The sequence below is a fragment of the Sciurus carolinensis genome, unplaced genomic scaffold (assembly GCF_902686445.1).
Source record: "Sciurus carolinensis unplaced genomic scaffold, mSciCar1.2, whole genome shotgun sequence".
In the NCBI taxonomy this organism is placed as follows: Eukaryota; Metazoa; Chordata; class Mammalia; order Rodentia; family Sciuridae; genus Sciurus; species Sciurus carolinensis.
In genome coordinates, this window is record NW_025920172.1 from 170639 (window position 1) to 198560 (window position 27922).

General features: G+C 46.9%; 1 gene segment (V, D, J or C); it reads left to right on the plus strand.

Annotated features, from left to right (window-relative positions):
* LOC124974727 (immunoglobulin heavy variable 3-23-like) lies at positions 1-27918 on the plus strand. The segment is given in 4 exon segments: positions 1-106; positions 25360-25670; positions 27539-27628; positions 27889-27918. Coding segments are annotated over 4 exon segments (477 nt in total).
* Positions 27919-27922: the final 4 nt, after the last annotated feature.

Sequence of the window (27922 nt, forward strand, 5' to 3'; positions counted from 1 at the left end):
CCAGCACTGGACTCCAGCTCATCCCACTCAGTGGTCAGGACTCAACACAGGCTGCTCACCATGGACTGTGTGCTCAGCTGGGTTTTCCTTGTGGCTGTTTTCAAAGGTGATTAATGGAGAACAGAGATCCTGAGTGTGTGAGTGGACAGGAGTGAGAGAAAGAGTGGATGAGAGAGTGTCCTGACCAAGCTGCCTCTGTGTTTGCAGGTGTGCAGTGTGATGTGCAGCTGGTGGAGTCTGGGGGAGGCCTGGTGCAGCCTGGGGGGTCCCTGCGACTCTCCAGTGCAGCCTCTGGATTCACCTTCAGTGACTACTGGATGAGCTGGGTCCGCCAGGCTCCAGGGAAGGGGCTGGAGTGGATCTCAGACATTGAGTATGATAGTGATAGTAAAAACTACGCCGACTCCGTGATGGGCCGATTCACCATCTCCAGAGACAACTCCAAGAACACACTGTACCTGGAAATGAGCAGCCTGAGAGCCGAGGACACGGCCACCTATTACTGTGCCAGAGACACAGTGAGGGGACCTCAGTGTGAGCCCAGACACAAACCTCCCTGCAGGGTGCCCAGGGCCAGCAGGGGGCGCTCAGCACACAGGGAGCTCAGGGTCAGCCAGGAGCAGGTGCAGAGGGGGTTGGGGCTGGTTATCTCTGTCTGGGGTCATCTCCATGTACCAACTTCCCAGGGAATCACTCTGCACTTATTTTCTGTAATAATTTTTGACATCTGCAAAGAGAACAATTTGGTTTTCAATTTAAAATTCCTTTATCATTAGTGCCTCTTTATTTTAAATAATATTCCATTTGACATAATTGCACAGTCGTGGAGTTTGACCTCCTCCACTTTTGTCCCTCTCCCTAAATGAAGCCTGCGTTTGTAGCTTAGGAATGTCTGTAGGCCTTAACAGACTAAAAATTTCTGACTCTGGATGTCCACTTGATAGTTATTAGGCACATTTGCCTAAGAATCTCTTTTGTACCCCCCAGTCTTTATTCTAGTGGGCTAACACATGTGTATTATTTAGGTTACATTTAACTATTATTTCTTTTAAACGCCCAAGAATGGCTTTGTGTTGGTTTTAACTGTTTTGATAGATGTTTAAGATCAAGCTGGTCAAACTGACTTGTTCCTGTCTTGTAAAGAGTCAGCTGAGTTCCCACAGGGGTCACTCGTGGGGAACGTGAGAGCAGCTTCTTAGCTCCTTTAGTGCCCTTTGCTAGGAGGGTTCTCCTTGATGAGGTGGCTTCCCCTGGAAGCATCTGAGTGTCTCCCTTTTCCAATCACCCTCCTTGGCAGCAGGGGCACTGATTGGCTTCTCATCCTCCGGTGGTCTCAGCGATCTCCCTGATAGGGAGGTTGTGTGACCCAGAGTTGCAAAGCTCCTTAGAGAAGTCCTCCTGTTCCCTGGATTCAGTCTGCTGTTGACAGCAAGAGCCAAATACTGGTTTTTCTTGGCCTCTGTATTGAATTTCAATCTCTAAGTTTGATCTTAACCATCTGGCAAGCCAGTCTCACCAGTCATAAAGAAAGAGTGCTGGGCTTTGACTTCAATGTCTGTAACTTTACAGTTATTTACCCTTTTCTTTAAGTGGAGTCTGTCGTAGTACTGGAAGTTTCCATTACATACTATCTGTTCGGAAGCTTATGACGTATTATCACAAATTACCTAGGTTGTGTATTCTTGAAGCAGTACCTCTGTAAACTAACAGGTAACAGTTTTACAAAATGAAATTAACAAGCGAAAAAGTACATTCAGCTTGTGTAATAGCTACCTTGAATTTGGGGTGAGCATTTTGGCTCTATATTATATCCCCTATTTGACATCACAGTAAATCCACAAGAAGAACCAATCCTTTGTCTATAACTTTAAATAAGCTGAAGTCTGGCTTATTTTGGAGCCATTCTAACATGCAGTAAGATGGGAGGCAGAGCCTTATCTGAGGTCAGGCATGGCCCCTCACAAATCTAAAGTGTTCTAAGTCTGATGCTGATCTTTGACTTCCTTAAATATCATTTTAAGATTACATATAGTTTCCCGAATCTATATGAGCATTAGTCAACACAATTTAACATTATATTCAAAACACAAATCAAAGAAAGACTGAGAGAGCCCTTAACTTTCCTTTTGTGTGGCAAAATGTTTTTTGTTTCATGATATTAATCTTTAGACAATCAGACTCTCACTAACCTTTAGAAATATATTTTGTTTAAAACTTTTTATCTCAGTGTAAAAAGTAACAAATTTTACATATAACCTATTGATAACAGATCCTGTAATACTGCATTAAATGATAGAAACTAATCCCCAATAAATGTTACTATTTATAAGTTTAAAATTACAATTACAGACGAGTTTAATTTGGAGAATAACAGCTTGATAAATTTCCGCTTTAAAGACTTGTATACCTGGTAGAAATGAACACATTTAATATACAAATAATGACCATTCCAATTACCTTGATGTTTTTATATTAACCAAGTTTAGTTTTTAAAGAAAACTTTAGACTCTGTAACATAATACAAAGCTCTAACAGTTGTTGTTTAACCATGATTGTAATAACCCCAATTTTTAAAAATCATTCTTTTTGTAAACAAATAGGATACATCTTGTTTCTCTGTTTGTACATGGGGTAACAGCATACCATTTTTGTAATCATACATTTACCTAGGGTAATAATTTTTGATTCATTCTGTTGTTATTTCCCTTTCCCCCACCCTTCCCACCCCTCTTTTCCCTCTGCACAGTACCTCCTTCCTCCGTTCTTGTCCCCCTCCCACCCCACCCCCCATTATGTGTCATCATCTGCTTATCAGTGAGATCATTTGTCCTTTAGTTTTTTGAGATTGGCTTATATCACTTAGCATGATATTCTCCAATTTCATCGTTTGCCTGCAAATGCCATAATTTTATTATTTTTATGGGTGACTAATATTCCATTGCATATATATATATATATATATATATATATATATATATATATATGTATATATATATATACACCACAGTTTCTTTATCCATTCATCCATTGAAGAACATCTAGGTTGGTTCCACACTCTGGCTATTGTGAATTGAGCAGCTATGAACATTGATGTGGCTGTATCTATGTAGTATGCTGATTTTAATTCCTTTGGGTATAGGCCAAGGGGTAGGACAGCTGGGTCAAATGGTGGTTCAATCCAAGCTTTCTGAGAAATATCCACATTGCTTTCCAGAGTGACTGCACTAATTCACAACCACACCAGCCATGTACGAGTGTGCCTTTTTCCCCACACCCTCCCCAACACCTGTTGTTGCTTGTATTCTTGATAATTGCCATTCTAATTGGGGTGAGATGGAATCTTAGTGTAGTTTTGATTTGCATTTCTCTTATTACTAAAGATGGTGAACATTTTTTCATATGTTTGTTGATTGCTTGCAGATCTTCATCTGTGAAGTGTCTGTTCATATCCTTACCCATTTGTTGATTGGGTTATTAGTATTCTTGGTGTAGAGTTTTCTGAGTTGTTTATATATTCTGGAAATTGGTGGCAAAGATTTTCTCCTACTCTGTAAGTTCTCTCTTCACATTGCTGATAGTTTCCTTTGCTGAGAGAAAGCTATTTAGTTTGAATCTGTCCCAGTTATTGATTCGTGCTTTTATTTCTTGTGCTATGGGAGTCCTGTTAAGGAAGTCTGATCCTAACACGTTGAAGATTTGAACCTACTTTTTCTTGTATAAGCTGTAGGGTCTCTGGTCTGATTTCAAGGCCCTTGATCCATTTTGAGTTGATTTTTGTGCAGGGTGAGAGACAGGGGTTTAGTTTCATTCTGTTGCATATGGATTTCCAATTTTCCTAGCACCATTTGTTGAAGAGGCTATCTTTTCTTCATTGCATGTTTTGGTTCATTCATTGGGTTTTGTCTAGTATGAGAAAATTGTGTTTATTTGGGTTTGTGTCCATGTCCTCTATTCTGTACCATTGATCCACCTATGTTGGTGCCAATACCAAGCTGTTTTTGTTACTATTGCTTTGTAGTATAGTTGAAGATCTGGTATTGCAATACCCCCTGTTTTATCCTTCCTGCTAAGGATTGCTTTAGCTATTCTGGGTTTCTTATTCTTCCAGATGAATTTCATGATTGCTTGCTCTATTTCTGTGAGGTACGTCATAGGGATTTTAATTGGAATTGCATTGAATCTGTATAGCACTTTTGGTAGTATGGCCATTTTGACAATATTAGTTCTGCCTATCCAAGAACATGGGACATCTTTCCATCTTCTAATGTCTTCCTCAAATTCTTTCTTCAATGTTTTGTAGTTTTCATTGTAGAGATCTGTTACCTCTTTTGTAAGATTGATTCCCAAGTATTTTATTTTTTTCTAAGCTATTGTGAATGGGGTAGTTTTCCTAACTTCTCTTTCTGAAGATTCATGACTTTTGTATAAAAATGCATTGGATTTATGAGCATTGATGTAGTAACCTGCTACTTTACTGAATTCACTTATGAGTTCTCAACGTTTTCTGGTGGAATTTCCTGGTTCCTCTAAATGTATAATCATGTCATCAGCAAACAGGGATAGTTTGAGTTCTTCTTTTCCTATTCGTATCCCTTTAATTTCTTTGGTTTGTCTAATTGCTCTGGCTAGAGTTTCAAGGACGATATTGAATAGAAGTGGTGAAAGAGGGCATCCCTGCCTTGTTCCAGTTTTTAGAGGGAATGCTTTCAGTTTTTTACCATTTAGAATGATATTAGCCATGGGCTTAGCATAGATGTCCTTTAGAATGTTAAGGAATGTTCCCACTATCCCTATTTTTTCTAGTGTTTTGAGCATGAAGGGATGTTGTATTTTATCAAATGATTTTTCTGCATCTATTGAAATAATCATGTGATTTTTGACTTTAAGTCTGTTGATATGGTGAATTACATTTACTGATTTCCAGATGTTGAACCAACCTTGCATCCCTGGGATGAAACCCACTTGATCATGGTGCACTATCTTTTTAATATGTTTTTGTATGCAATTTGCTAAAATTTTGTTGAGAATTTTTGCGTCGATGTTCATTAAGGATATTGGTCTGAAATTTTCTTTCCTCGATGTGTGTCTGTCTGGTTTAGGTATCAGGGTAATATTGGCTTCATAGAATGAGTTTGGGAGGGTTCCCTCCTCTTCTATTTTCTGGAATACTTTGAGAAATATTGGAATGAGCTCCTCTTTAAAGGTTTTGTAGAACTCGGCTGAGAACCCATCTCGTCCTGGACTTTACTTTGTTGGTAGGCTTTTGATGACTTCTTCTATTTCATTACTTGAAATTGGTCTATTTAAATTGTGTATGTCCTCCTCGTTCAGTTTAGGCAATTCATATGTCTCTAGAAACCTGTTGATGTTTTCGAAATTTTCTATTTTGTTGGAGTATAGGTTTTCAAAATAGCTTCTAATTATGTTTTGTATTTCAGTCGTTTCTGTTGTGATATTTCCTTGTTCATTCCGAGTTTTAGTGATTTGGGTGTTCTCTCGTCTTCTCTTCATTAGTGTGGCTAAAGGTTTATCAATTTTGTTTATTTTTTTGAAGAACCAACTATTTATTTTGTCAATTTTTTGTATTGTTTCTTTCGTTTCAATTTCGTTGATTTCAGCTCTCAGTTTAACTATTTCCTGTCTTCTACTATTTTTGGTGTTGGTCTGTTCTTCTTTTTCTAGGGCTTTGAGCTGTAGTGTTAGGTCGTTTATTTGTTGAGTTTTACTTCTTTTATTAAATGCGCTCCATGAAATAAATCTTCCTCTAAGTACTGCTTTCATAGTGTCCCCGAGATTTTGATATGATGTTTCTTTGTTCTCGTTTACCTCTAAGAATTTTTTAATTTCCTTCCTAATATCTTCTGTTATCCATTCATCATATAATAGCATATTGTTTAATCTCCAGGTGTTGGAGTAGTTTCTGTTTTTTACTCTTTCATTTATTTCTAACTTCAATCCATTATGATCTGATAGAATACAAGGTAGTGTCTCTATTTTCTTGTATTTGCTGACATTAGCTTTGTGGCATAAAATATGGTCTATTTTAGAGAATGATCCATGTGCTGCTGAGAAGAAAGTGTATTCGCTCTTGGTTGGATGGTATATTCTATAAATGTCTGTTAAGTCTAAATTATTGATTGTGTTATTGAGATCTATGGTTTCTTTGTTCAATTTTTGTTTGGAAGATCTGTCCAGTGGTGAGAGATGCGTGTTAAAAGCACCTAGTATTATTGTGTTACGATCTATTTGGTTTCTAAAATTGAGAAGAATTTGTTTGACATTCATGGATGAGCCACTGTTTGCAGCATAGATGTTTATGATTGTTATATCTTGCTGATTTATGCTTCCCTTAAGTAGTATGAAATGTCCTTCTTTATCCCTTCTGACTAACTTTGGCTTGAAGTCCACATTATCTGAAATGAGGAAGGATACTCCAGTTTTTTTTGCTGAGTCCATATGCGTGGTATGTTTTTCCCCATCCTTTCACCTTTAGTCTATGGGTATCTCTTTCTATGAGATGAGTCTTTTGCAGGCAACATATTGTTGAATCTTTCTTTTTAATCCAACCTGCCAGTCTATGTCTTTTGATTGATGAAGTCAGGCTGTTAACATTCAGGGTTACTATTGAGATATGATTTGTATTCCCGGTCATTTGGTTCATTTTTTAAATTTTATTTATTTATTTATTTATTTTTGAAACGACTTGGTTCCTCCTTTATTTGACAGCTCCTTTAGGGTAATTCCTCCCTTTGCTGATTTACTTCTTTATTTTTTATCTCTTCCTCATGGAATATTTTGCTGAGAATGTTCTGTAATGCTGGCTTTCTTTTTGTAAATTCTTTCAGCATTTGTTTATCATGGAATGATTTTATTTCTTCGTCAAATTTGAAGGTAAGTTTTGCTGGGTATAAGATTCTTGGTTGGCATCCATTTTCTTTCAGAGCTTGAAAAATGTTGTTCCAGGTCCTTCTAGCTTTTAGGGTCTGGATTGAAAAATCTGCTGATATCCGTATTGGTTTCCCCCTGAATGTGATTTGGTTCTTTTCTCTCACAGCCTTTAAAATTCTGTCTTTATTTTGTATGGTAGGTATTTTCATTATAATGTGCCTTGGTGTGGGTCTATTGTAATTTTGTGTATTTGGAGTCCTATAAGCCTCTTGAACTTGATTTTCCATTTCATTCTTCAGGTTTGGGAAATTTTCTGATATTATTTCATTGAATAGATTGTTCATTCCTTTGATTTGTTTCTCTAAGCCTTCATCTATCCCAATAATTCTCAAATTTGGCCTTTTCATGATATCCCATAATTCTTGGAGATTCTGTTCATGTTTTCTTACCATCTTCTCTGTTTGTTCAACTTTGTTTTCAAGGTTAAATATTTTGTCTTCAATATCTGAGGTTCTGTCTTCGAGGTGTTCTATCCTATTTGTTATACTTTCTATGAAGTTCTTAATTTGGTTTATTGTTTCCTTCATTTCAAGGATTTCTGTTTGGTTTTTTTTTAATATCTCTAATGCTTTATTGAAATGATCTTTTGCTTCCTGTATTTGCTCTTTTAACTGTTGATTGGTGCTATCATTCAATGCCTGCATGTGCTCTTTCATCTCATCATTCAATGCCTGCATTTGCTCTTTCATCTCATCGTTTGCTTCCCTAACCATTTTAATTATGTACATTCTGAACTCCCTTTCTGTCATTTCTTCTGCCATGCTGTCATTGGATTTTATTGATGTAACATCTAGATTTGTTTGGGGCATTTTCTTCCCTTGTTTTCTCATATTGTTCAGGAATCAGTGGGTCATTAAGATATTGCAGATTTCCTCTATTGACTTATAATGTCCCTGAAGATTGCTAGTATATAGCCTCTTATCCTTCAGTAGCCTGCAGTCTTGGAGGAAGTTGATAATGTGGTGCTCCAAAAGGAAGCTGCCTCTCTAGGGGTGGTGACCCTCAGGTGGGGTATATTCCCTGATAGTGGGCAGAGGTGCCTCCAATTGTTGACCAATGGTCATCCAAAGGGAAACTAGGCTGTGGGCTGAGGCAAGGCCTGTTTGTGCCTGTGTCTATGATTTTACCGACTTTGTGGGAAAATCTCACCCGGCAGGGAAGATTCACCTGGTGGGGAGGTCTTGCTGGTCAATTCCCCTCCTAGAGGTTCCCCTCAATCTACAACTACCACCTGGGCTGGGCTGTCTTCCTGTAAAACGTTCCCAGGGACCCGAACCTACGTCCTGGGCCTGGGAGCCTCACCCTTCGCAGACGAGTCTCCTTAGGCTGCCTCTCCTCAGAGAATCTGCATGCAGTCCTGGAAACTTCGCTCTGCCCCTGGGCGTGTCTCTGTGCAGTTCTTCCACCAAGAAGCTGGGACCCTGCTCTGCACCTAATCGCCTGGCTATGAAGCCCCTCCTCTGAGCCGCCACCTGGAGCCCCGTACAATAGCTTGGAGACCCAGAGACCCACCATACACCTCTTCCTCCACTGCCCGATTTCCGTCGCAGCCACTAGGAGTCCAAGCAACTCACTTTGCCTCTCCTCCTCCCGCCAACCGCCCGTAGCCCTAGGCAGTCACTCCAAGTCCAAGTGACCCGCCCTGTTTCTCCTCCTTCTCGGGGTAGCCCCCCGGGTGTCCAGGAGCAGTCGCTCGGAGACCAAGCGTCCCACCGCGCTCCTCCTCCAGGCAGGCCACCGGTGTTCAGGAGTGGTTGCTTTGAGTCCAAACAACTCACCACTCGCCTCCTCCTCTGGCAACTGCCTGTAGCTCTGATGCAGTCACTCCTACACCAAGCGACCCAACACGCTCCTCCTCTTCCTCCGGGCAGCCCCCCGGTGTTCAGAAGCGATCGCTCTGAGTCCAAACAGCTCGCCACGCAGCTCCTCCTCAGGCAGCCGCCTGGAGAACCAGTGGTTGCTCCGAGTCCTAATTCTTAGATTTCTGATCTGCTTTGCATTGTCCTGTTTTGGGTTAGAGGCAATCATCTATCTTGTTATTTTTCATATGGATATTCAGTTTTCTAGGCACTGTCTGTTGAAAAGGCTCTCTTTTCTTCAACAAGATTTTGGAAACTTTGTTAAGTGTCAGACAATTGCACCTATGTGGATTGGTCTCTGTATCTCCCATTCTATTCCTTTCGTCTCCATGTCTGTCTGGTGCCAGGACCTTGCTGCTTTAGTTGCTGTAGCTCAGTCAAATAACTTAGGTCAGATAGTGTCACGTCTCCAGCATGGCTCTCCCTGGTCAGCCTTTATGTGCTGCACCTGGCCCTTGAGAACAGGAGGCTGACTGCCCAGGTCCTGCCAAAGTCTCCTGGTGTCCCTGAACCTGAATGCCCACAGCAGTCCTTGGAGGGGAGGAGGCAAGACCTGAGGAACATCCATGTTGTCTTCCCAGGAGAGAAAGTGAGAAGACCCTGTGCCTGGAGCTGCCGAGAGGGTGACACAGAAGTCTTTCCATCACTGCGCCACCTGGGCTCTGGCCAGGATGCGGCCCCCACTGTGCCAATCCAGCCACCAGCCCTCTGCTGTGGAAGCACTCGTCAGAATAATCAGGCACAGTCTGGAAGACTCCAGACCCCGGGGCCGTCAGTGTCAGTCCTCTCCTTGGCCCTGTGGCCACAGGCTCTCCTGATCAACCCTCCCGTGCCACTTTGCTGCTGATATCTCTGCAGCTGCCAGGGACATTAACAGGACCTATCTGCTCTACACCCAAGTGGAGGGACAGACATAGGACGCACACAGCCCATCCGTATCAATACATCAGAAGAATGAAGGTTAACAGGTCCCCCAGCCAGAGCCAGCAGGGTCTTCCATTGCTTCTCCCTGTTGGGAGGTTCTGCCTCCTTCCTCACTCATCCTGGGCACCTGGAAGTGCCTCAGGTCCTCACTGTGACTTCTGAGTCATGGGTGCATGTTCAGTGTTGCTGACTCCTATCACTGTGAGTGAGTCCTCAGACTTTCTTCTATATATTCATAATTCTTAATGACTGATAGTAGAAAGCACCCAGAAAATGTTTCCAGATGCCAGAACTCACATAAGATATTTTATTAAGTGAATGAGCAGAGTGTCTGCCCATAAGGGCAAAAGAGATAGAAAGAGAGAGAGAAAATGGTCAGGGAGCTATTCTTCAGTAGTGGAAGTTTGCAGACTAATAACAATCTGACCAATGACTGATCAGGAAGTTCATGGGCTAACAATCTACGTTGTAAATTGGGGGGCGGGGCAGAATAATGGTGACAGCAAATGGCAGGGGAGAAATGGCTGCGGCCTTGTTAACCCGTTGTCCCTTCATTCCCCCATTTTTGTGTTTATAAGAGGATCCCAGGGGGCTGGGTTGTGGCTCAATGGTACAGTGCTTGCCTAGCACGTGTGAGGCACTGGGTTCGATTCTCAGCACCACATAAAAATAAGTAAAATAAAGATATTGTGTCCAACTACAACTACAAATATGTTTAAAAAAAAAAAAAAAAAAAAAAGAGGATCCCTTTTTGGTGTATGGGCAAGGGTCCACCTTCCGTAACTGCTTACTGCTGGATGAGGGCATAGAACTTATTCAGGGGAGGGAGATGTCATTGCAGTAGGCGGAGTAGAGACTGGAGTGTTCCCCTAGGGAGTGCACTTGTTGCCAGGCTCCAATTCCTCCTTTATGAGGTCCAGATAGTCCCATAATACAAGCTCATTACTAGTCTGATTTTTAAAAAATTTTGGAATCTGATTTTGTGCAGATTTCAATGTGCAGGGGGCAAAGGCCTGTATGATGGTAATTATAAGGAGAGGGGGACATAAATGGGAGAATAAGTTTCCAAATCGGCCTGAAATGGGTCACAAGGATCCTTGGGTAAGTTTGTTCCTTCTCCTCTCCAAGTCCTCCTTCAGCTGTTTGATCTCTCCCTAACAATACCTGACTGGTTGACATAGAAGCAGCACTCTTCCTGCATGCACTTCCCATTTCCAGTGAGCCCACAGGATGGCTTCCATTGGAAGGTTGCACCTGGAAGCAAACTGGCAGAGAGTCACTCCTGATAATTCTGGGGTGATCTCTGCCTGCTCCAAGGGGTTGCTGTGAAAGTCAAAGAGCTGCAAGAGTCTAGGGTGCTAGCCAGGAGATGGGAGAACCCAGCTCTCAGGCACACCCGACATCCCTGTGCCACGAGAGGGTCCGTCACATTGAGTACATGTGTGGTGGTGCCTATGTGTGTTAAGAGTCGGTCCTCTGAGCGCCAGCTGTGTACATGTGTAACAGGGGTGGAACATCCCTAGGGACAGTAGGAGTCAGTCTTCCAGCAGTCCTGCAGGCCATTCAGAAGGGAGGAAATGACTGGATAGATCTATGGCGGGAAAATCTGACAGTTAGGAAAATGGCAGACAGGGTGAATGGCAGGTGCAAGAATGTAGCTGTCAGTCCAGTTCTCATTGTTGGGTGTGGCTTTCTGGTTCCGTGGTGTTCTGGTCCTCAGCCTCCAGAATGGGAAGAAGGGTGGAGGGCTTGATGACCTTCAGCCTGAGGTGGAGAGGTCCCGCTGGGGTGACTGAGAATGACTGGAAGAAGCCTGAGTGTTGGATGCTGGAGAGGAGTGGACTGAGAGTAGAACTTAACCCTAGAAGTGGGCAGCCATCCTGGTGAACCTCACACCTTGACAGCCTTTGGTGTATCCAGGACCACCATATGGCATCCCTGCCATGTGGGAGGTAGAGGGACTGAGGTAGTCCTCCTGAGGTGGAGAGATAAGAACTCGGTCTCCTATTTGAAGAGACTCAGCCAGGAAGCCAGACAAAATTCTAGGCATGGAGGAGGCAGCATAACCCTTAAGAACGCCCAAATGTGGCTTAGGAAATGAATGAATATATGTGAAGGAAGAGGAAAAGGAAGGGGCGTTATCCCGGGGGAAGGAAGGGACCACCATACATCAGCTGAAAAGGGTAGATATTTGTAGGGGTGCCAGGTTAGCTCAGGCGCAGGTAAGAGCCATGGAGTCAGAACCCAGACCCCGGGAGTTGGGTAAAAGCAAGCTTGTAGTGAGCAACCTGCAAACTCATTTATTGCAGGAAAAACCATACATTTTATAGACTTTTTGCCCAATCACAGTGTGCCATGGGGGATCAGACCACCAGGCCCATATACAGGTTCCCTTGGTAACACTAGGTCAATTTGTTTACTTTCCTAAGTGGTCAGAGCAGAATGCTCCTCCCTGCAAGTTTACACACTTGAGACATTAACTGCTGTAGCCAAGAACTAGGATTTCTCCCAACAGATATTGGCAGATTACTTTGGAAATAAGCAAAGACTCAGAAGATCAAAAGGCAGGAGTTTGACCCACTCAAGGCAAAATTCTAAAGAAAGTTTGGTTAAGACATTTTTAAGAGTTCAGTTTGGTCATTCTACTTTACCCAGTGACTTTGGGTGAAAAGGAATGTGGAAATGCCGGGGGACTCCAAGAGCCTTGGCAAGTTGTTGGGAAACTCAGGAGATGAATGCAGGCCCATCATCTGACTGGGGACAGAGGAAAGCAAAGTGTAAGGACTGGGCACAGTGGGGAAGAAGTGGACAACTGCCGTTGATGATGGGGAGAGCTTGCACCAAGCAGTAAGAACCATTAGGCTTCTATCAGCTGGGATGGGAGTGTTACAAGGTGAGTTGGCAGGGCAAGGAAGCCTTCCTGCCTTAAGTCCTGGGACTGCTGGAAGCCCTAAGGGGCTCCTTTGAGGGAGGGGACCTTGGGCCTGGGCTGGGTGGAATGATGGTCCTTCAGGTGAATGAGTACAGGCGAGCGTGTGTGGGTGTCCCAGACCTGGGGGTCAACGAGGGAGGGAGGAAGAGGAGATGAAGATAGGAGGAAGGGGATATGAAGGCTCAGGTTGGGTTGCATATTCTAGTAAGGCCGTGAAGATAGGAACAGCAGAGGAGTCTCGGTGGAGGTGCATAGTGGGTGAGAAGGAAATAGAGGCATCCTGTTTGGCTAGGATGTCCCTTCCCAGGAGGGAAATGGGACACACAGGAATTATCAAAAAGGAAGAAGTGAAGCAGATTTGTCTGATATGCCAACTTATTGGAGGAGTTTGTAGGGACTGGTATGGTTTCCCTCTACCCTAACAGTAGAGGATTTGACAGGGGAAGTGGTTCCCCAAAACTCCTGCAGCACTGAGAAGGTGGCTCCAGTGTCTCTGAGGAAAGGGAGCCACCTGCCTGCCACCGTGAGGGTCACGTGGGCTCCTAAGTGGTGATAGTCGCCAGGTGTGGAAGTCCTGGGCCCCTTTGGTCATCCATCGCCAATCCCAGTAAGTCACTGGGGGAAGGGGTGAGGGTGGCCTGGCACTTCTCTGAGCACCAGGGCAATTGTGCCCAGTGTTCCACTTGGTGGCATTTTGGACAAGGACCTGGGGGCTGCTGGGGGTTGGGACAGGCTTGTGTCCAGCGACCCTCTTCTCCACATTTGAAGCATGGGCCTGGAGGTCTGGGAGCGAGGGTGCCCCTAGTAGTGGCCAGCTAGGCAGGTCAGGGTGCTGAAAGGCTTTGGCCAGCATTTGATGTTCAGTTTTTGGTTTTGGGGGTTTTTTCTTCCCTTCCATTATACACCCTGAATGCCACTGCTAGAACCTCTGGCTGAGGAGTAGGGGGCCCCCTGTCCAAGTGCCCCAATTTAGCCTTAATATTCGGGTAGTTTGGGGAAAAGTAATAAGTCATGAGTTGTCCCTTTGGAGTTTCAGGGTCCCGGTTAGTATATTTGAGCATGGCCTCTGTGAGGTACTCAGAAAGGCAGATGGATTTCAGTTTTGTCCTGTATTACTTACAGAAGTTTATCATAATGGGTTTAACGGCAGCTTTTCAGAGACCTGCAAGGATGTGGAGTTGGAACTCGTCCCACCACAGAAGCCTGGTCCCTGTGTTGTAGACCCACTGGGGCTCCCGCTCTGGTACTGCTTCAGCCCTAAGGAGGTTGATTGGTGATCCTCAGCTGCGCAATTGCACGCCTGTTCCCAGACTCTCCTGCTCTCCTCAGGGTCAAGGTGTTGGACATGATCGTATAAATATCATGCCAGGTAAGGTCATAAGACTGGGTAAGATACTGAAATTCCTTAATGAAGTTTGTGGAGTTGGGGGTGAAGGAGCTTAGCCGCTTCTCTATCTGAGAAGATGGAAGAGTGAGAAAGGAACATGGACTCTGATCACTCCCTCCACACGGGCCACCTCCCACAGGGCGTAGAACCTGTGTGTGGGACTGTGTGCTGGGAGGACTGGGTAGGCTGGGTGGCAGCAGGGAAAGCAGAAACAGAGCAGGGCAAAGGAGATGGAGGAGCAGGGGCCAGATGGGCCTCTGCCGCAGAGACCGGTCTGGGGGTGGTTCATGAACCAGGTCGAAGTCAGAAGGAGGATGGATTAGGAGGGGGAGAAGAAGTGGGGGAGTGAGGTTTCATTCCCCAAAGGAGGTGTTCGAGTTTGCAGGAAGAGCAAACATCAGGTGTGGTGCACAAAACAGTTAAAACTTGAAGGTAAGAAACCCCTTTGCACTTGCCTGCTCACTCACAGGAGTTGTGTAAGTCCCAGGGGACACTGGGGTGCAGGGCACCAGTAACTGGCCCTGGATGGATTATCTAAAGGATACTGTGGCCAAATATCCTTACACAGGTGAAAAAGTTTTGGAGGCTTTAGGCTGGGGGTCAGGCAAAGGGGTTTAATATCATCTAGTGGACACCCCAGGGGTGAATCTGCCAGAATGGAGGACCCAGATGCCATGGTGGAGGTTGATAATCAGCCCAGTCGGTGTCCAAGACGTCCAAGGTTGGCGGAGACCAGGAGGCAGCACCAAGATGGGACTCATCCACCCGTCAGTGTGTCCCAGGCAAAAGCCAAGAGTCTGATCACCTGGGACCAGGAATTTTGAGAGGAAAAGTGAAGAGGAGCCTCAACCCAGAGAGGGAATCGCCACCACAAAGATCAGGGACCCACTCATCAGATAAGGCCCACTAAGGGGGCCACCATGACTGTGAAAGCCATGGCTGGGGGAGCCCACTCCTCGACTGCCTCGAGTGGCCACACCTCAGGTCAGCAGAGGACAGTTTGGGTCTTCCAAGGGGAAGACTCACCAATCTCAGCCGTGGTGGATGTGGAACCAGGCATCCAGGTGAATGGAAGGTGAGGCCCGGGTCTGGGGGTTTGGGGTGTCAGATGGGATTCCACTCACCAAGTGGTGGGAGAGGAGCTCATCCAAGTGACGGAACCAATGAAAGCACCCAGGAAACCACTCCAGGTGCAGAACTCGCACAGGAGCTTTTATTAAACAGATAAGGAGAGTGTCTGCCCTTAAGGTGGGGGAGAGAGAGAGAGAGAGAGAGAGAGAGAGAGAGAGAGAGAGAGAGAGAGAGAGGGAGAATGGTGGGGAGCCACTCTTCAGTAGTGGAAGACCAACGACTCTGACCAACGACTGACGAGGAAGTTCGTGGGCTGACAATCCAGGTTGTAAACTTGTGGGGGTGGGAAGGCTAATGGCGGCAGGAAAATGGCAGGGGAGAAATGGCTGCAGCCTCGTAAACCCATTGTCCCTTCAATAACAAGGTCAGCCTCAGCGGAAGCAGGTACAGGTCTCCCTCAGTCGTGGCTGGGGAGCCAGTGAGCACCTTGCTGGATGAACGGGGAAAACCAGCACCCCAGGGCTCTCTCCCTCATGCCCTGCACTGGGGCCTTTCTCATTTTCATCTCCGCCTCTGAGCTGGTGCAGCTGGGCCCTGCTGGTGCCTGGCAATCTGAACCACCTTCCATCCTCTGGGTGCAAAGCCCTGGGCTGCCCTCTGTGGAGCTGCTGGCCACACCCTCCTGGCTACAGCTCCTGGGCAGCACCACAAACGTGCTGCTCTCCTGGACAAACTGCAGAGCCCCAGCTCTCTGCACTGCTCTTTCTGCCCCTCCCTGTCCTGCACATGGCTGACGTCAGTCAGGAGTTCACAGGCCAGGGCATCCCTGTGCCCTTGAGAGAGTCCCCACCCACAGTCTGCTCCAGCGTGAGGGAGCCCAGTTCCCACCAAGTGTGGGGTACTGCACAAAGTTGTGCGCGTTCTTTGCCACAGTGAGCAGGGTGGGGTTCAGGCCAGGTTCCAGAGGATTCCAATATCCAACTACAAAACACTAGCCTCATCCGCAAGTGGCCACAGACACAGTGTCTTTGACATATGTTGACCATTTATCAAAAAGGTTATTTGATTTTGGGTGTTAAGTTTGTTCTGTTCTTTCTGTGTCTAGATGCTAATCTCATCTTGGGGGAGTAACTGGCGAATGTTTTCTTCATTCTGTAGATGTTCTGTTCACAGTCTTAATCGATCCCTTTGCTAAACAGAGACTTTTAAACTCAATGTGCATTCATTGATTCTTGGTTTTATTTCTAGCGTAGTAGGGAACTTGTTTAGGAATTTTTTGCCTGGGCAAATATGTTGGACTTTGGAGCCAACTTTTTATTCTAGAAGTTAAAGATATTCTGTTCTAATTCCAGCTCTTGGATGCTCTTGGAGTCGAATATTTTGCAGGATAAAAAGAGCATCTTCTTTGCTTTCATTGCAACCAACTCTAAGGAAAGACCACCATGGTCACCACCTCTGACAATGACACGGTGCTCATGGGCAGGTGGCTGATTCCAAGACACTTGTTCCACACAGAGAGTCCCTGCTTCTCCCAAATCCTGCAGAGCCCAAAGCAGAAATGGAGGATTACATCACAGATGATGATGATGATGATAATGAAGAAGGAGAAGAAGAAGAAGAGGAGGAGGAGGAGGAGGAGGAGGAGGAAGAAGAAGAAGAAGAAGAAGAAGGAGAAGGAGAAGGAGAAGAAGAAGGAGAAGGAGAAGAAGAAGGGGAAAAAGAAGAAGAAGATAGATGGACACAGAGATGCCTGGTGAACAGGATCCAGAAAAATGGATGAATAGATTACAAATAGATGATAAAATAGAGTTAATAGATATAGACAGATGAGCAAATGATGGAAAATATGTGTTAGAAATATAATAAAATGATGGTAGACAATATATATATGATAGGTGATGTGTTGAAGACTGACAGAGATATGTGGATGGCAGATGATAAATGACAGATGACAGATCATAGATAGATGATCCGCTGATGATAGACAGATAGATACATACATGCATAGACAGCAACAATTTGTCACTACTTGCCTGAGGCTAGGGAAGCAGTAACCCAATTTCAAGCCCTCCTGACCTAGGCTGCTTGGCACTCTCAGTCAGGCTCCTTCACAACTTTCCCTGGACCACAGGAAGGGGATCTGGGTCTGCAGAATGGAAACCAAGGACAGGGCTGAATTCTCCCAGGGCTGCAGCCTCCTTCACTCAGCAGAAGCCCATGGTCCAGCCCCCATCTCACCCTTAGGTACGTATGTCCCGACCATGGCCAAGTAACCATGGTAGCACAGGTGGAGCCTGGCACTGTCTGCACTAGCCGTCGCTGTGAATCCCCACTGCATCCCACGTGGGAGACATCATCACGGCAAACACCTGAAAATGGCCAGGTGACCAAAGGCCAGGTCTACAGTACTTGGCCTGAGGGCCACTCCATAGGCCATGAGAGCTTAGATTGCCTGACTGGGTTGCAGAGAATCCCAAGGGCAGGTGTGGCCTGGTGACCATGTGGAGACCATGGAGGCCCAGGTGCAGTGGAGGGAATGAAGTCTGACCCTCAACTCAGCACCAGGTCCACAGGGACGCTGGCTGATCCTCTCCCAGGCCCCTCACAAGAAGGGGCTACACGTGGCCCCATGTGCACTCAGCTCATGACAATTGAAAGTGAAGACAGAGGTTGGATTACTCCCTGCTCACACCTGACCCTTGTGCCCACCACACATGGCAGCAGCATGTGTACCTGATGGTTCTGTGCAAAGTGGATACTCTGAGCTGAAGGAGGCCCTCACAGGGAGGCACAGCCTCCCCACTGCAGGTGCCTCTGAGGCCCACAGCTGGATGCATCCCTGGAGAGAAGGGAACAGCAGAGTGGAGAAGACACATGATGTATTTCCAGTGCAGGACGGGTCTGAGGACCTCGCCAGGTATGTGCACCTGGGAGCTACAGGAGGCTCAGGTAAGCAGTCACGTTCAGGGTTAGAGAAAAAGCCCAGATACTCCGTCAATCTTGCCAGACATGAGCTCATGGAAACAGTGAACCAGCACTCATGTTTCTGGGTGTGGTTTTACATTTGCACCATGGAGTTAACACTGATAACTCCATCATGTGAATTTGTGTTTATATTAAATAATATAAGATAGTGGACAATAAGATCAAAGAAGAAGAAATTCACAGAAGAAGATATACAAGCGGACAGCACATATATAAAAATGTTCAACATCATTAGTAATTAGAGGAATGCCAATAAAACTAAGATTTCACCTCACTCTACTCAGAATAGCAGTTATCAAGAATACAAGCAATAATAGATATTGGCAAGGATGTGGGGGAAAGGTTCGCTCATACATTGCAGGTAGGATTGCAAATTGGTGCAGCCACCCTGGAATGCAGGATGGAGACTTCTCAGAAAACTTAGATGGACTCACATTTTTACCCAGTTATCTCACTCCTTGGTTTATACCCAAAGGACTTAAAATCAGCATACTACAGTAATGCAGCCACATCAACGTTCATAGCAGCTCAACTCACAAAAGCTAGATTGTGGAACCAAACAAGATGCCCTTCAACATATGAATGGATAAAGAAACTGTGGCATATATACACAATGGAATATTACTCAGCCATAAAGAAGAATAATATTATGGCATTTGCAGATAAATGGATGCAATTGGAGAATGTCAAGCTAAGTGAAAAAAGTCAAACCCTAAAAACCAAAGGCTGAATGTTTTCCCTGATTAGTGGATGATGATACATAATGGAGGTGGGGAGTGGGGGGTGAGAGAAGCATGGAGGAACTTCAGATTACAGGAAAATGAGAGAGAGGAGGGGGCATGGGTATGAAAAATGGTGGGGCGAGACAGACGATATTACACTATGTACATGTGTGCACGTGATTACACGAATGGTATGAATCTACATCGTGCACAACCATAGAAATGAAAATTTGTACTCCATTTGTATACAATGAATCAAAATGTGTTTGTAAAATTAAAATAATAATAATAAAGTGCATTAAAATAAAAGCAATTTACAAGTATCCAATATATAAAGGTACAGAGTAAAGTACATTTTCTTTCAGAAAAATAGGGTCATGGAAAGAAGGGCTGGGACCAAAGGTGGACTGAAATCCACCTGGGCAAACAAGTCCTGTAGCTCCATGTCCAGCACCTGGGACACGAGACACGGAAATGTTCTCCTCAAGTGTGGCTGAAACCTTGGTTCTTGTCCCCAATGCCAATCCAATAACAAGGACACGGTTTTGAGAAAAAGGAGAAAAGCAGGTTTTGAGGTTTCCTAGTGAAGCAGAAGACAGGGACTCCTGCCCCAATGGCTGTGATTCTGCCCCTCAACAGGAGCAGGGGCTTTCAAGGAGGAGCCTCACAGGATGCTTTCCACGTGTTCTCTTTGGAGTTTTAATTCGCTTGTTGATTTGGGAGACAGTCGTCTCTGAGATCTTCTGGTGCCATCCCCAAAATCTGGAAGCCTGCCTTCCTGTGGTGGGTGTGTGCTCAGACAGAGCAATCTGCCTAGGATGGGGAAGGGGTGATCCTGTTCCCCTGAGGGTAGGGACGGGGAGAGGGCAGGGAGGAGCAGGGAGAGAGGAAGAAACATGTCCATTTGAAAGAACAGTGGCAGTGACAGACCTTCAAGGCTTCGTTCAAAGCATAAAGTGGACCCTGAACTAACGTTCAGTTCCGCCAACACTTAATGAGTGTACCTTTTCCCCCAAATACTCACCAGCATTTATTATCATTTGTGTTTTTGGTAATGACCATTCTGCCTGCAGTGAGATGAAATCAGGTAGTAAAGGCAATATATTCCAAAACCACGTCCAAGGTCATGCGTATGAACAACTGAAAACATCTCTCCAGATATAAGGAGAGGTCATAGATGTCCCCTCTCACCACTCCTACCAAACAGAGTCCCAGTGGTGTAGGTTTTGACACAGGTAAATCTTCACAAGGTGCATTTTCACATGAACACGGAGCATCATTATTGAGGTGAAGTGACGTCCCTGGGTCACCAGGATCTGATGCTAAGGAAGCTCAGAGGACCCTGGTGAGTCTTTTCCCACCAACTCAGGGGAGGCACTTCTGTAGGATTCCCTGACTAGGACTTTCCTTGGACTTCTCTGTACAGCAAACAGAGAGCTCGTCCTGGCTGGCGACCTGGGACTCCTGATGGACCTCAGGCTCATGGTCCTCTTTCTCCCAAGGAAGGCCTGAGATTCAGCACTGGTCCTCTGGCACTTTGCTGCTATTTAATGGAAGGTGTGGGGCTGAGGACAGGGTCCAGGTTCCTGCCGTGGGACAGCTGTGTCATCACAGCCGCTGAGCCCTGGTGAGGGCAGGAGGCCACTCAGGAGCCCTGTCTGGCCAACCTCTTCCCACCCAGACCTGCAACGTAGAACAGCAGCCTGACTGCCCGGATCCTGCCTGGGACTCCAGGTGGTCCTGCAGCCGGTTGTCCACTGCGGACCTGGGAGGAGGTGAAGGGAGTCTTGAGAGACACCCAGGGACACTTCTTCCCACGGGAGTGGGTCTGCTGACCTGTGTGCCTGGAGCAGCTGCCAGGTGACTCAGCAGTTCGTGCAGCGCCACACCAGCTGAGCTCTGGCTCAGGACGCAGCCGCCACTGTGCCCAATCCAGCCACCAGCCCTGCGTGGAAGCCCCCACCAGGCCATCTGGACAGTCTGGGAGACCCAGACCCCAGGCCACGAGAGCCAGGGTCAGTTCTCTCCTGGGCCCTTGGCCACAGTCTCTCTTCTTAACCCTCCTGAACCACTTCGCTGCTGCTGTTTCCACAGCTGCCAGGGACGACAGTTTGGTAAATGCAACGAGGGACACAAGAACGAGTGGACAAAATAGGTTTATTACTTTTATTTGGAGTTGTACCAATTTTTTTTTTGTTCCTAAGACCAATGGCTTTCTTCTATCCTGTAAACCTGAGAAAGCTGTGAGTGTCCGCGCTGGGGGGAGAATTGGCAGTTCTTGCATTCTTTCTCAGAAAATAAGAGGGCGTGAGTCTCCGTCATGAGATCCACAATCTCATGTTTTGTTTAAACTGTATTTACAGTGCAATTGGCCTAAAATAATTTCATGGTCAATCGATTATAGAATAAGTGGAAAATATGTGTAGACGTCACGGTGTTTTTTCAGGTAAAGGATGGGGTGATGTAGGATATGTGCTAAGTGAGTTTACCACGTGGGGTGGTGATTATGTATACAGTGGGTATAGGGCTGTAATTAGTGATTTACTCCTATTAGAATAACTGTCATATTTGACCATGAGGAAGGTGACAAGATAATAAAAGTTCCCCAATTAAATTGATTTCAGCTGGAAGAGCTGAACTCCTTAGGCTAGCCAAGACTCAAGCTGCGGTCACAGGGAGGATGGACTGTCACCTCCGGCCAGAACTAGAGCTCGACTGTGAATTCCATCATAATTGTTACTGGCAAGGCAAATAGTGTAGGTGATGCTCATCGGTGGGCAGTTACTAATGCTGTGGCCCTTGGAGCCTCATGGGGTTTGAATCATAAAGTCTACGATTACCCGAGCCAGTGGCTGACTGATGACTGAGCAATGGGCTATTTAAGGCAGAGTGTCGTAAGCATCTAGAGCTCGTTAGAGTCATTCCTCCCAGGGGGCAGTATAATGGAGGGGCACACTATAACCCTTGTCATAGGGTGAGGATGGTTGTAACCAGATTTATGCCACATCCTCTGAGTTTAAGCCAAATAGCCGCTTAAACTACAGACCTGGCAACAGGGCCTTCCACGTGTGTGTTAGGAAGTCAAAGGAGGAGTTCATAAAGAGGTCCTTAGCATAAAGGCTCTAACGCATGCTAGTCATGAAGTGTCATTAGTTAGGGATGAGGGGAGGTTATTTGTCTGATACAAGGAAATCATATAAGTTAATGATCCTGTTGATGTTTGGATGAACTTTAATGTCTCGAGTACAGGTAGGGATTCGATGAGTGTTTAAAATAGGAAACATAATCCTGCCTCTAGACATTGTTTGATTTCCTCACTGGGTAATAATAATTAGGGGAGGGATTAGTATGGCTTCAAATAGAATAGAAATATAATTAAGTCTGAGGCAGAGAAAGTTATAATCAGGAAAATTTAAGATAAGTATAAGAATTTAAAGTATAAGAATATAGTTTCTTTTGGATTAAGGGCTCTTTATCCAGGCTATTTCGACCAGGTATAGTTATTATCAAGGGAAGCAATCATGCTCTTAGGATCAGGAGGAGTGTGCATAGCCAGTCTGAAAAGAAAGTCAATGAAAAATAGGCTGCTGTCATCTGTATGATAAAGTGAGAATAAGAAGATCAAACTAATAACTAAACTATGAACTGAAGAGTTAATTCAAGTTAGGAGCTCCTAGAATGTCGCATGAGGGGCAAGGAGAACAGCAGGGAGGAGAATTTTTAACACTGGAGAACGTCGAGGTTTGGATGACCCAGACCACAGTAGTCGATAGCTTCACAGGTGATACGGATGATAACAAGAAGTCAGTGTCTAGAATGATCAATGTCAGAGCCAGCAGGACTCCCATGACTGGTCACTGTTAGAAGGGCCTGTCTCCTTCCTTGGTCCTCCTGGGCACTTGGAAGTGGCCCCAGGCCCTCACCCGTGACCTCTTCCTCAAGCACTAAGAGCAGGGCTGCTGGCCCTGCAGCTGTGGGTGGGTCCTCAGACTTTCTTCTCTAGTGGTTACAGTTTTTATGCTTTACAGGAAAACATGATATTAGCTTTGTTTTCACCTAACTATTCAAATCTGGAATGTAACTTGCTCCATTTCTGTGGGCAGCTCTCTCCTCCTGCTCCTTCTCCCTCCCCTCTTCTCTCTCCCACACTCCAGGGCTCTACCTTCTGTTTGCTTGTGCAGGTTTGAACTAGTGTCTCCTGGTGTTGATGAAGGTGCACTCACTGTGCTGTGCTCACATAAGCAGGTAGCACAGTTTACGGGGTTCACGCTGCTCTCCCTCCTCACCCACCTCCCACCCCCTGTCCCCTTCAGGACCCACTGATCTCCCTCTATATTCAGTTTACCCTCCTGCCCTCTGACTTTTCTGCAGGTTCCAACTTGACTCTGAGTCTGGCCTGTTCAAGCAGCTTGATGGCCTCCAGTTCCACCCTCTTCCAGCACAAGCTGTGAGGTCACTTTTCTTCATGGCTGAATCGTCCCCACTGTGTGTTCATGCCAAGCTTTCTTCATCTAAAGCAGCTGCTCTAGGGACGCAGCCTCGTCAATGCTTCTTCTGCAACGCCGACACTTTCATCTTTTTCAGGAAGAGTCCGTGTTGCTTCTATTCTTATAAATTCCTTCACGACCTTGTATTCTCATAAAATCTGGGGCACAGGATTTGTCAGGCCTGGCAACTGCCCACAGACCTTCCCTGGACACGGGCATCAGCTCTCCATCCTTGCTGGGACAGCCCAGTGGATTCCTAGGACAACCACCCAATCCCTGCAGTGAAAGTTACACCCTCCCAATATTGAACTTGTCACTATGGATAACATGTGACCTGTAACCTCATCCCACGCTGCCCTGTCCCCAGTGGATAACATGTGACCTGTAACTGCATCCCACGCTGCCCTGTCCCCAGTGGATAACATGTGACCTGTAACTGCATCCCACGCTGCCCTGTCCCCAGTGGATAACATGTGACCTGTAACTGCATCCCACGCTGCCCTGTCCCCAGTGGATAACATGTGACCTGTAACTGCATCCCACGCTGCCCTGTCCCCAGTGGATAACATGTGACCTGTAACTGCATCCCACGCTGCCCTGTCCCCAGTGGATAACATGTGACCTGTAACTGCATCCCACGCTGCCCTGTCCCCAGTGGATAACATGTGACCTGTAACTGCATCCCATGCTGCCGTGTCCCCAGTGGACAATATGTGACCTGTAACTGCATCCCACGCTGCCCTGTCCCCAGTGGATAACATGTGACCTGTAACTGCATCCCATGCTGCCCTGTCCCCAGTGGACAATATGTGACCTGTAACTGCATCCCACACTGCCCTGTCCCCCGTGGATATACAATATATCAACAAATATATGAAAATGTTCAACATCTGAATTATGTAGAGGAACCCAAATCAAAACTAAGATTTCATCTCACTCTAGGCAAAAGGGCAGTTATGAAGAATGCAAGTAATCATAGGTATTGGCAAGGGTGTGGGCAAAAATGTTCACTCATACCTGCTGGTAGATCTGCAAATTGGTGCCACCATCCTGAAAAGCAGTATGGAGCGTCCTTAGAAAACTTGGAAAGGAACCACCATTTGACCCAGTTGTCCCACTCCTAGTTCTAAATCCAGAGGACTTATAATCAGCCATATCAAGGTCTATAGCAGCTCAGTTCACAACAGCTAAACTGTGGAACCAACCTAGATGCCCTTTGATAGCCGAATGTATAAAGAAACTGTGCTATATATACACAATGGAATATTATTCATCCTTGAAGGAGAATCAGATGACCACAGCTGCAAGTAAATGGATGGAGTTGGAGAATGTCATGCTAAGGGAGGTGGGCCAATCCCCAAAACACCAAAGGACGAATATTTCTCTGATATGTGGATGCTGATCCACAATGAGGAGTGCAAGTGAAGAATGGAGAAATGTTGGCTTGGGTAGAGGGGAGTGTCGGGAGGGTGCGGCATGGAGGTGGGGAGATGGTGGACTGAGAGGGATATTCACCACATGCAAATGTATGACTGCATGAATTGTGTGACTACGTTGTGTACAGAGAAAGGAAATCTGGGCTGAATACATGTAAAATAAATCAAAAGGCATTCTCCTCTCAGATACAACTAATTAGAAGAAATAAAAAAGTAGAAGACATTCTACCTTCCTGAGTGTTGTTCAGCCTATGATCCTGCCCCTGACACTCCCACCTGCTCTCAGGGCTGCTCTACCTGGGCCTCCACCCAGAGCTGCTATAGAGCAGGAGGACATGCAAATAGGGCCTCCCTCTGCTCATGAAAACCAGCCACCCTGACCCTGCAGCTCTGCACAGGAGCCCAGCCCTGGACTCCAGCTCATCCCACTCAGTGCTCAGGACTCAACACAGGCTGCTCACCATGGAGAGTGTACTCAGCAGGGTTTTCCTTGTGGCTGTTTTCAAAGGTGATTATGGAGAACAGAGATCCTGAGTGTGTGAGTGGACAGGAGTGAGAGAAAGAGTGGATGAGTGAGTGTCCTGACCAGGTTTCCTCTGTGTTTGCAGGTGTGCAGTGTGAGGTGCAGCTGGTAGAGTCTGGGGGAGGCCTGGTGCAGCCTGGGGGGTCCCTACGACTCTCCTGTGCAGCCTCTGGTTTCACCTTCAGTAGCTACGACATGAGCTGGGTCCGCCAGGCTCCAGGGAAGGGGCTGGAGTGGATCTCACGCATTAGTGGTAGTAGTGCTACCATTAACTACGCGGACTCAGTGAAGGGCCGGTTCACCATCTCCAGAGACAACTCCAAGAACACGCTGTACCTGCAAATGAGCAGCCTGAGAGCCGAGGACACGGCCACCTATTACTGTACTACAGACACAGTGAGGGGACCTCAGTGTGAGCCCTGTCACAAACCTCCCTGCAGGGAGCCCAGGGCCAGCAGGGGGCGCTCAGCACACAGGGAGCTCAGGGTCAGCCAGGAGCAGGTGCAGAGGGGATTGGGGGCTGGTTTCCTGTGGAGTTTGAAGCTTCCTCTGGAGCTTCCATTCTTAGGTAGGAAATCGGTCTGACTTAGAATTCCGTTGTATGTCTGACATTTCTGAGCAAAGTTTTTGCTCCTTTTTTCCCCCAGGACAGCACAGTATCCAGGGCACGAGGCACTAAGCACTGACTCCATTCACTCCAGAAGAAGGAGCATGTCATCCTCTGAGAGTCTGGTGCTTCCTGGCTTTCACCGTTTGCCACAGAAAACCTTTACACATCTAAAATTTATTTCTAAAAATAAAAGTCACAACTATGAAGGTTGAGGACTCACCATGCACAGACACAGGTCATGGCCACCCTGCCTCTGTGAGTCACCTACAGTGGGTCACATGGTCTCCCTAACCTCTGCAGAGGGAGGGACAGCACATGCTGAGCCACACGACCAGCCACAGGGTCGACTTGCTCCTCTGGACTCAGAAGCAGATGAAATGGGCAGTGGGGTCAGGACACAGGTCACTCTAGGACACACCCTGGTCATTGCTCAGTGAAGGTCACCCAGGGCCACGAGGGAGGGCCCTATGCCCTGTGCTGTCCATGAGGCCGACAGTCACCAGAATCTCTGACTTCATCGGGTCCCAGAGCCTCAGGAGAGCTCCCCCGTCCAGCACAGGGCAGCATGGCCCCCGGCACAAGTGTGCACACCAGAGCTTGGACCCTGCTCCCTCCAGAGAGGACAGCCCTTCAGCAGCCAGAGGAAGAGGAGAGGTGTCCAGGGGTGGGGGCTCCTGGGCACTGTCCTGCTCTCTGCCCTGTGTGAGGACCTTCCTACAGAACCAGGATGGACTCCATGACAGGCCACTGGGACATCAAGGCGGGGGACTTTCCCAGACCCAGAGAATTGGGGACCTGTCAAGTCCCCCAGAGCAACACCCAGGGAGAACTGGGCTGGTGTGGCAGAACTCAATTTGTCTGGGGGCAGGGGAGAGAGCCGAGCCCCACAGTTCAGGGGTCAGCAGGGAAAGTTCCACCTGGGGTGTTTAGGGTCAACCAGCACCAGAGGAAGAGGAGCCCAGGGGCTTTCTCAGCACTGTGCCCAGAAGTGGGGCCAGAGGGGACAGGGAGGGAGGGCTCAGGAAGAAGTCCCCCATCATACAAGTTGAGGTGAGGACTGTTGTGTGAAATTCACACAAATTAATTTGGGACATGTGGCCTTGGCTGTCCTCTAATAATTGGTACAATCCTCTGTGAAGCATCTGCCCTTGGCCTTGACTCTCCTGTGCTGTGACACACGATGTGACCTTAGTGTCTGTCACTGCTCTGCTCAGGCTGTCCTCTGCTCCCAGGCTCAGCTTGGCAGGTTGCACAGAACTGGAAATTCATGCCTCTGCTCCTGCAGGTCCCACTGTGGTCAGGGAATCGTGTGCAGGTGACCTCATGACCACTGTGCTCCTAAGGCCTCAGAAAGACCAGGTGGAGCAGGTGTTGTGTCTTTTCATTCTGCTCCTCCTCCCGTCACCCACAATGTAAAGAGTTCTTGCTCAGCGGTGTCTGGGGATCCCGTAGGCTCCTTGTTCTCCTATCTAGGAGTGGACGCACAGCACCTTCGGTGAGGTCTTCCTGCAGCAGCTGGGCCTCACAGGGCTGTGGGCTGCATGGTGCTGGGGCCACCCTGGCAGCCTGGGCAGGTGAGGAGCTTGTGGCAGGGCAGCAGAGGAGCAGTGCCCATCCACTCCCAAGGGCTGCCTGGGGTGGGCCCCTCCAGCAGGCCCAGGTCAGCAGTGCAGCAGGCTCCATGACAGGAGAGGTGGCTGTCAGCATTGAGGATGGCACGGGGCAGGCGCACCTGGGGACAAGGGTGAGATGCCATCAGGAATATAGGGCGGTCTTGCACCTCCACACGGGCTCTGTGCAGGGCTGCTCAGGGCCTGACAGCTGCCCTGGGAATCTCGTTTGGGTTACAGGCTCCTGCCATGCTACCTGGGGTCCTGGGAAAGGCCTGTGGCCCTGTACAGCTTGCTCAGCCCTCAGCATGCCCTGTCCTCATGGAGAGCCTAAGGCTGTTCCCCCACTTTGTACAAGTGTGGACTTATGGACAGCTGCTTCCTGTGTCTGCAGGTTGATGGACAGTCCTCCCTGAAAGAATGAAGGG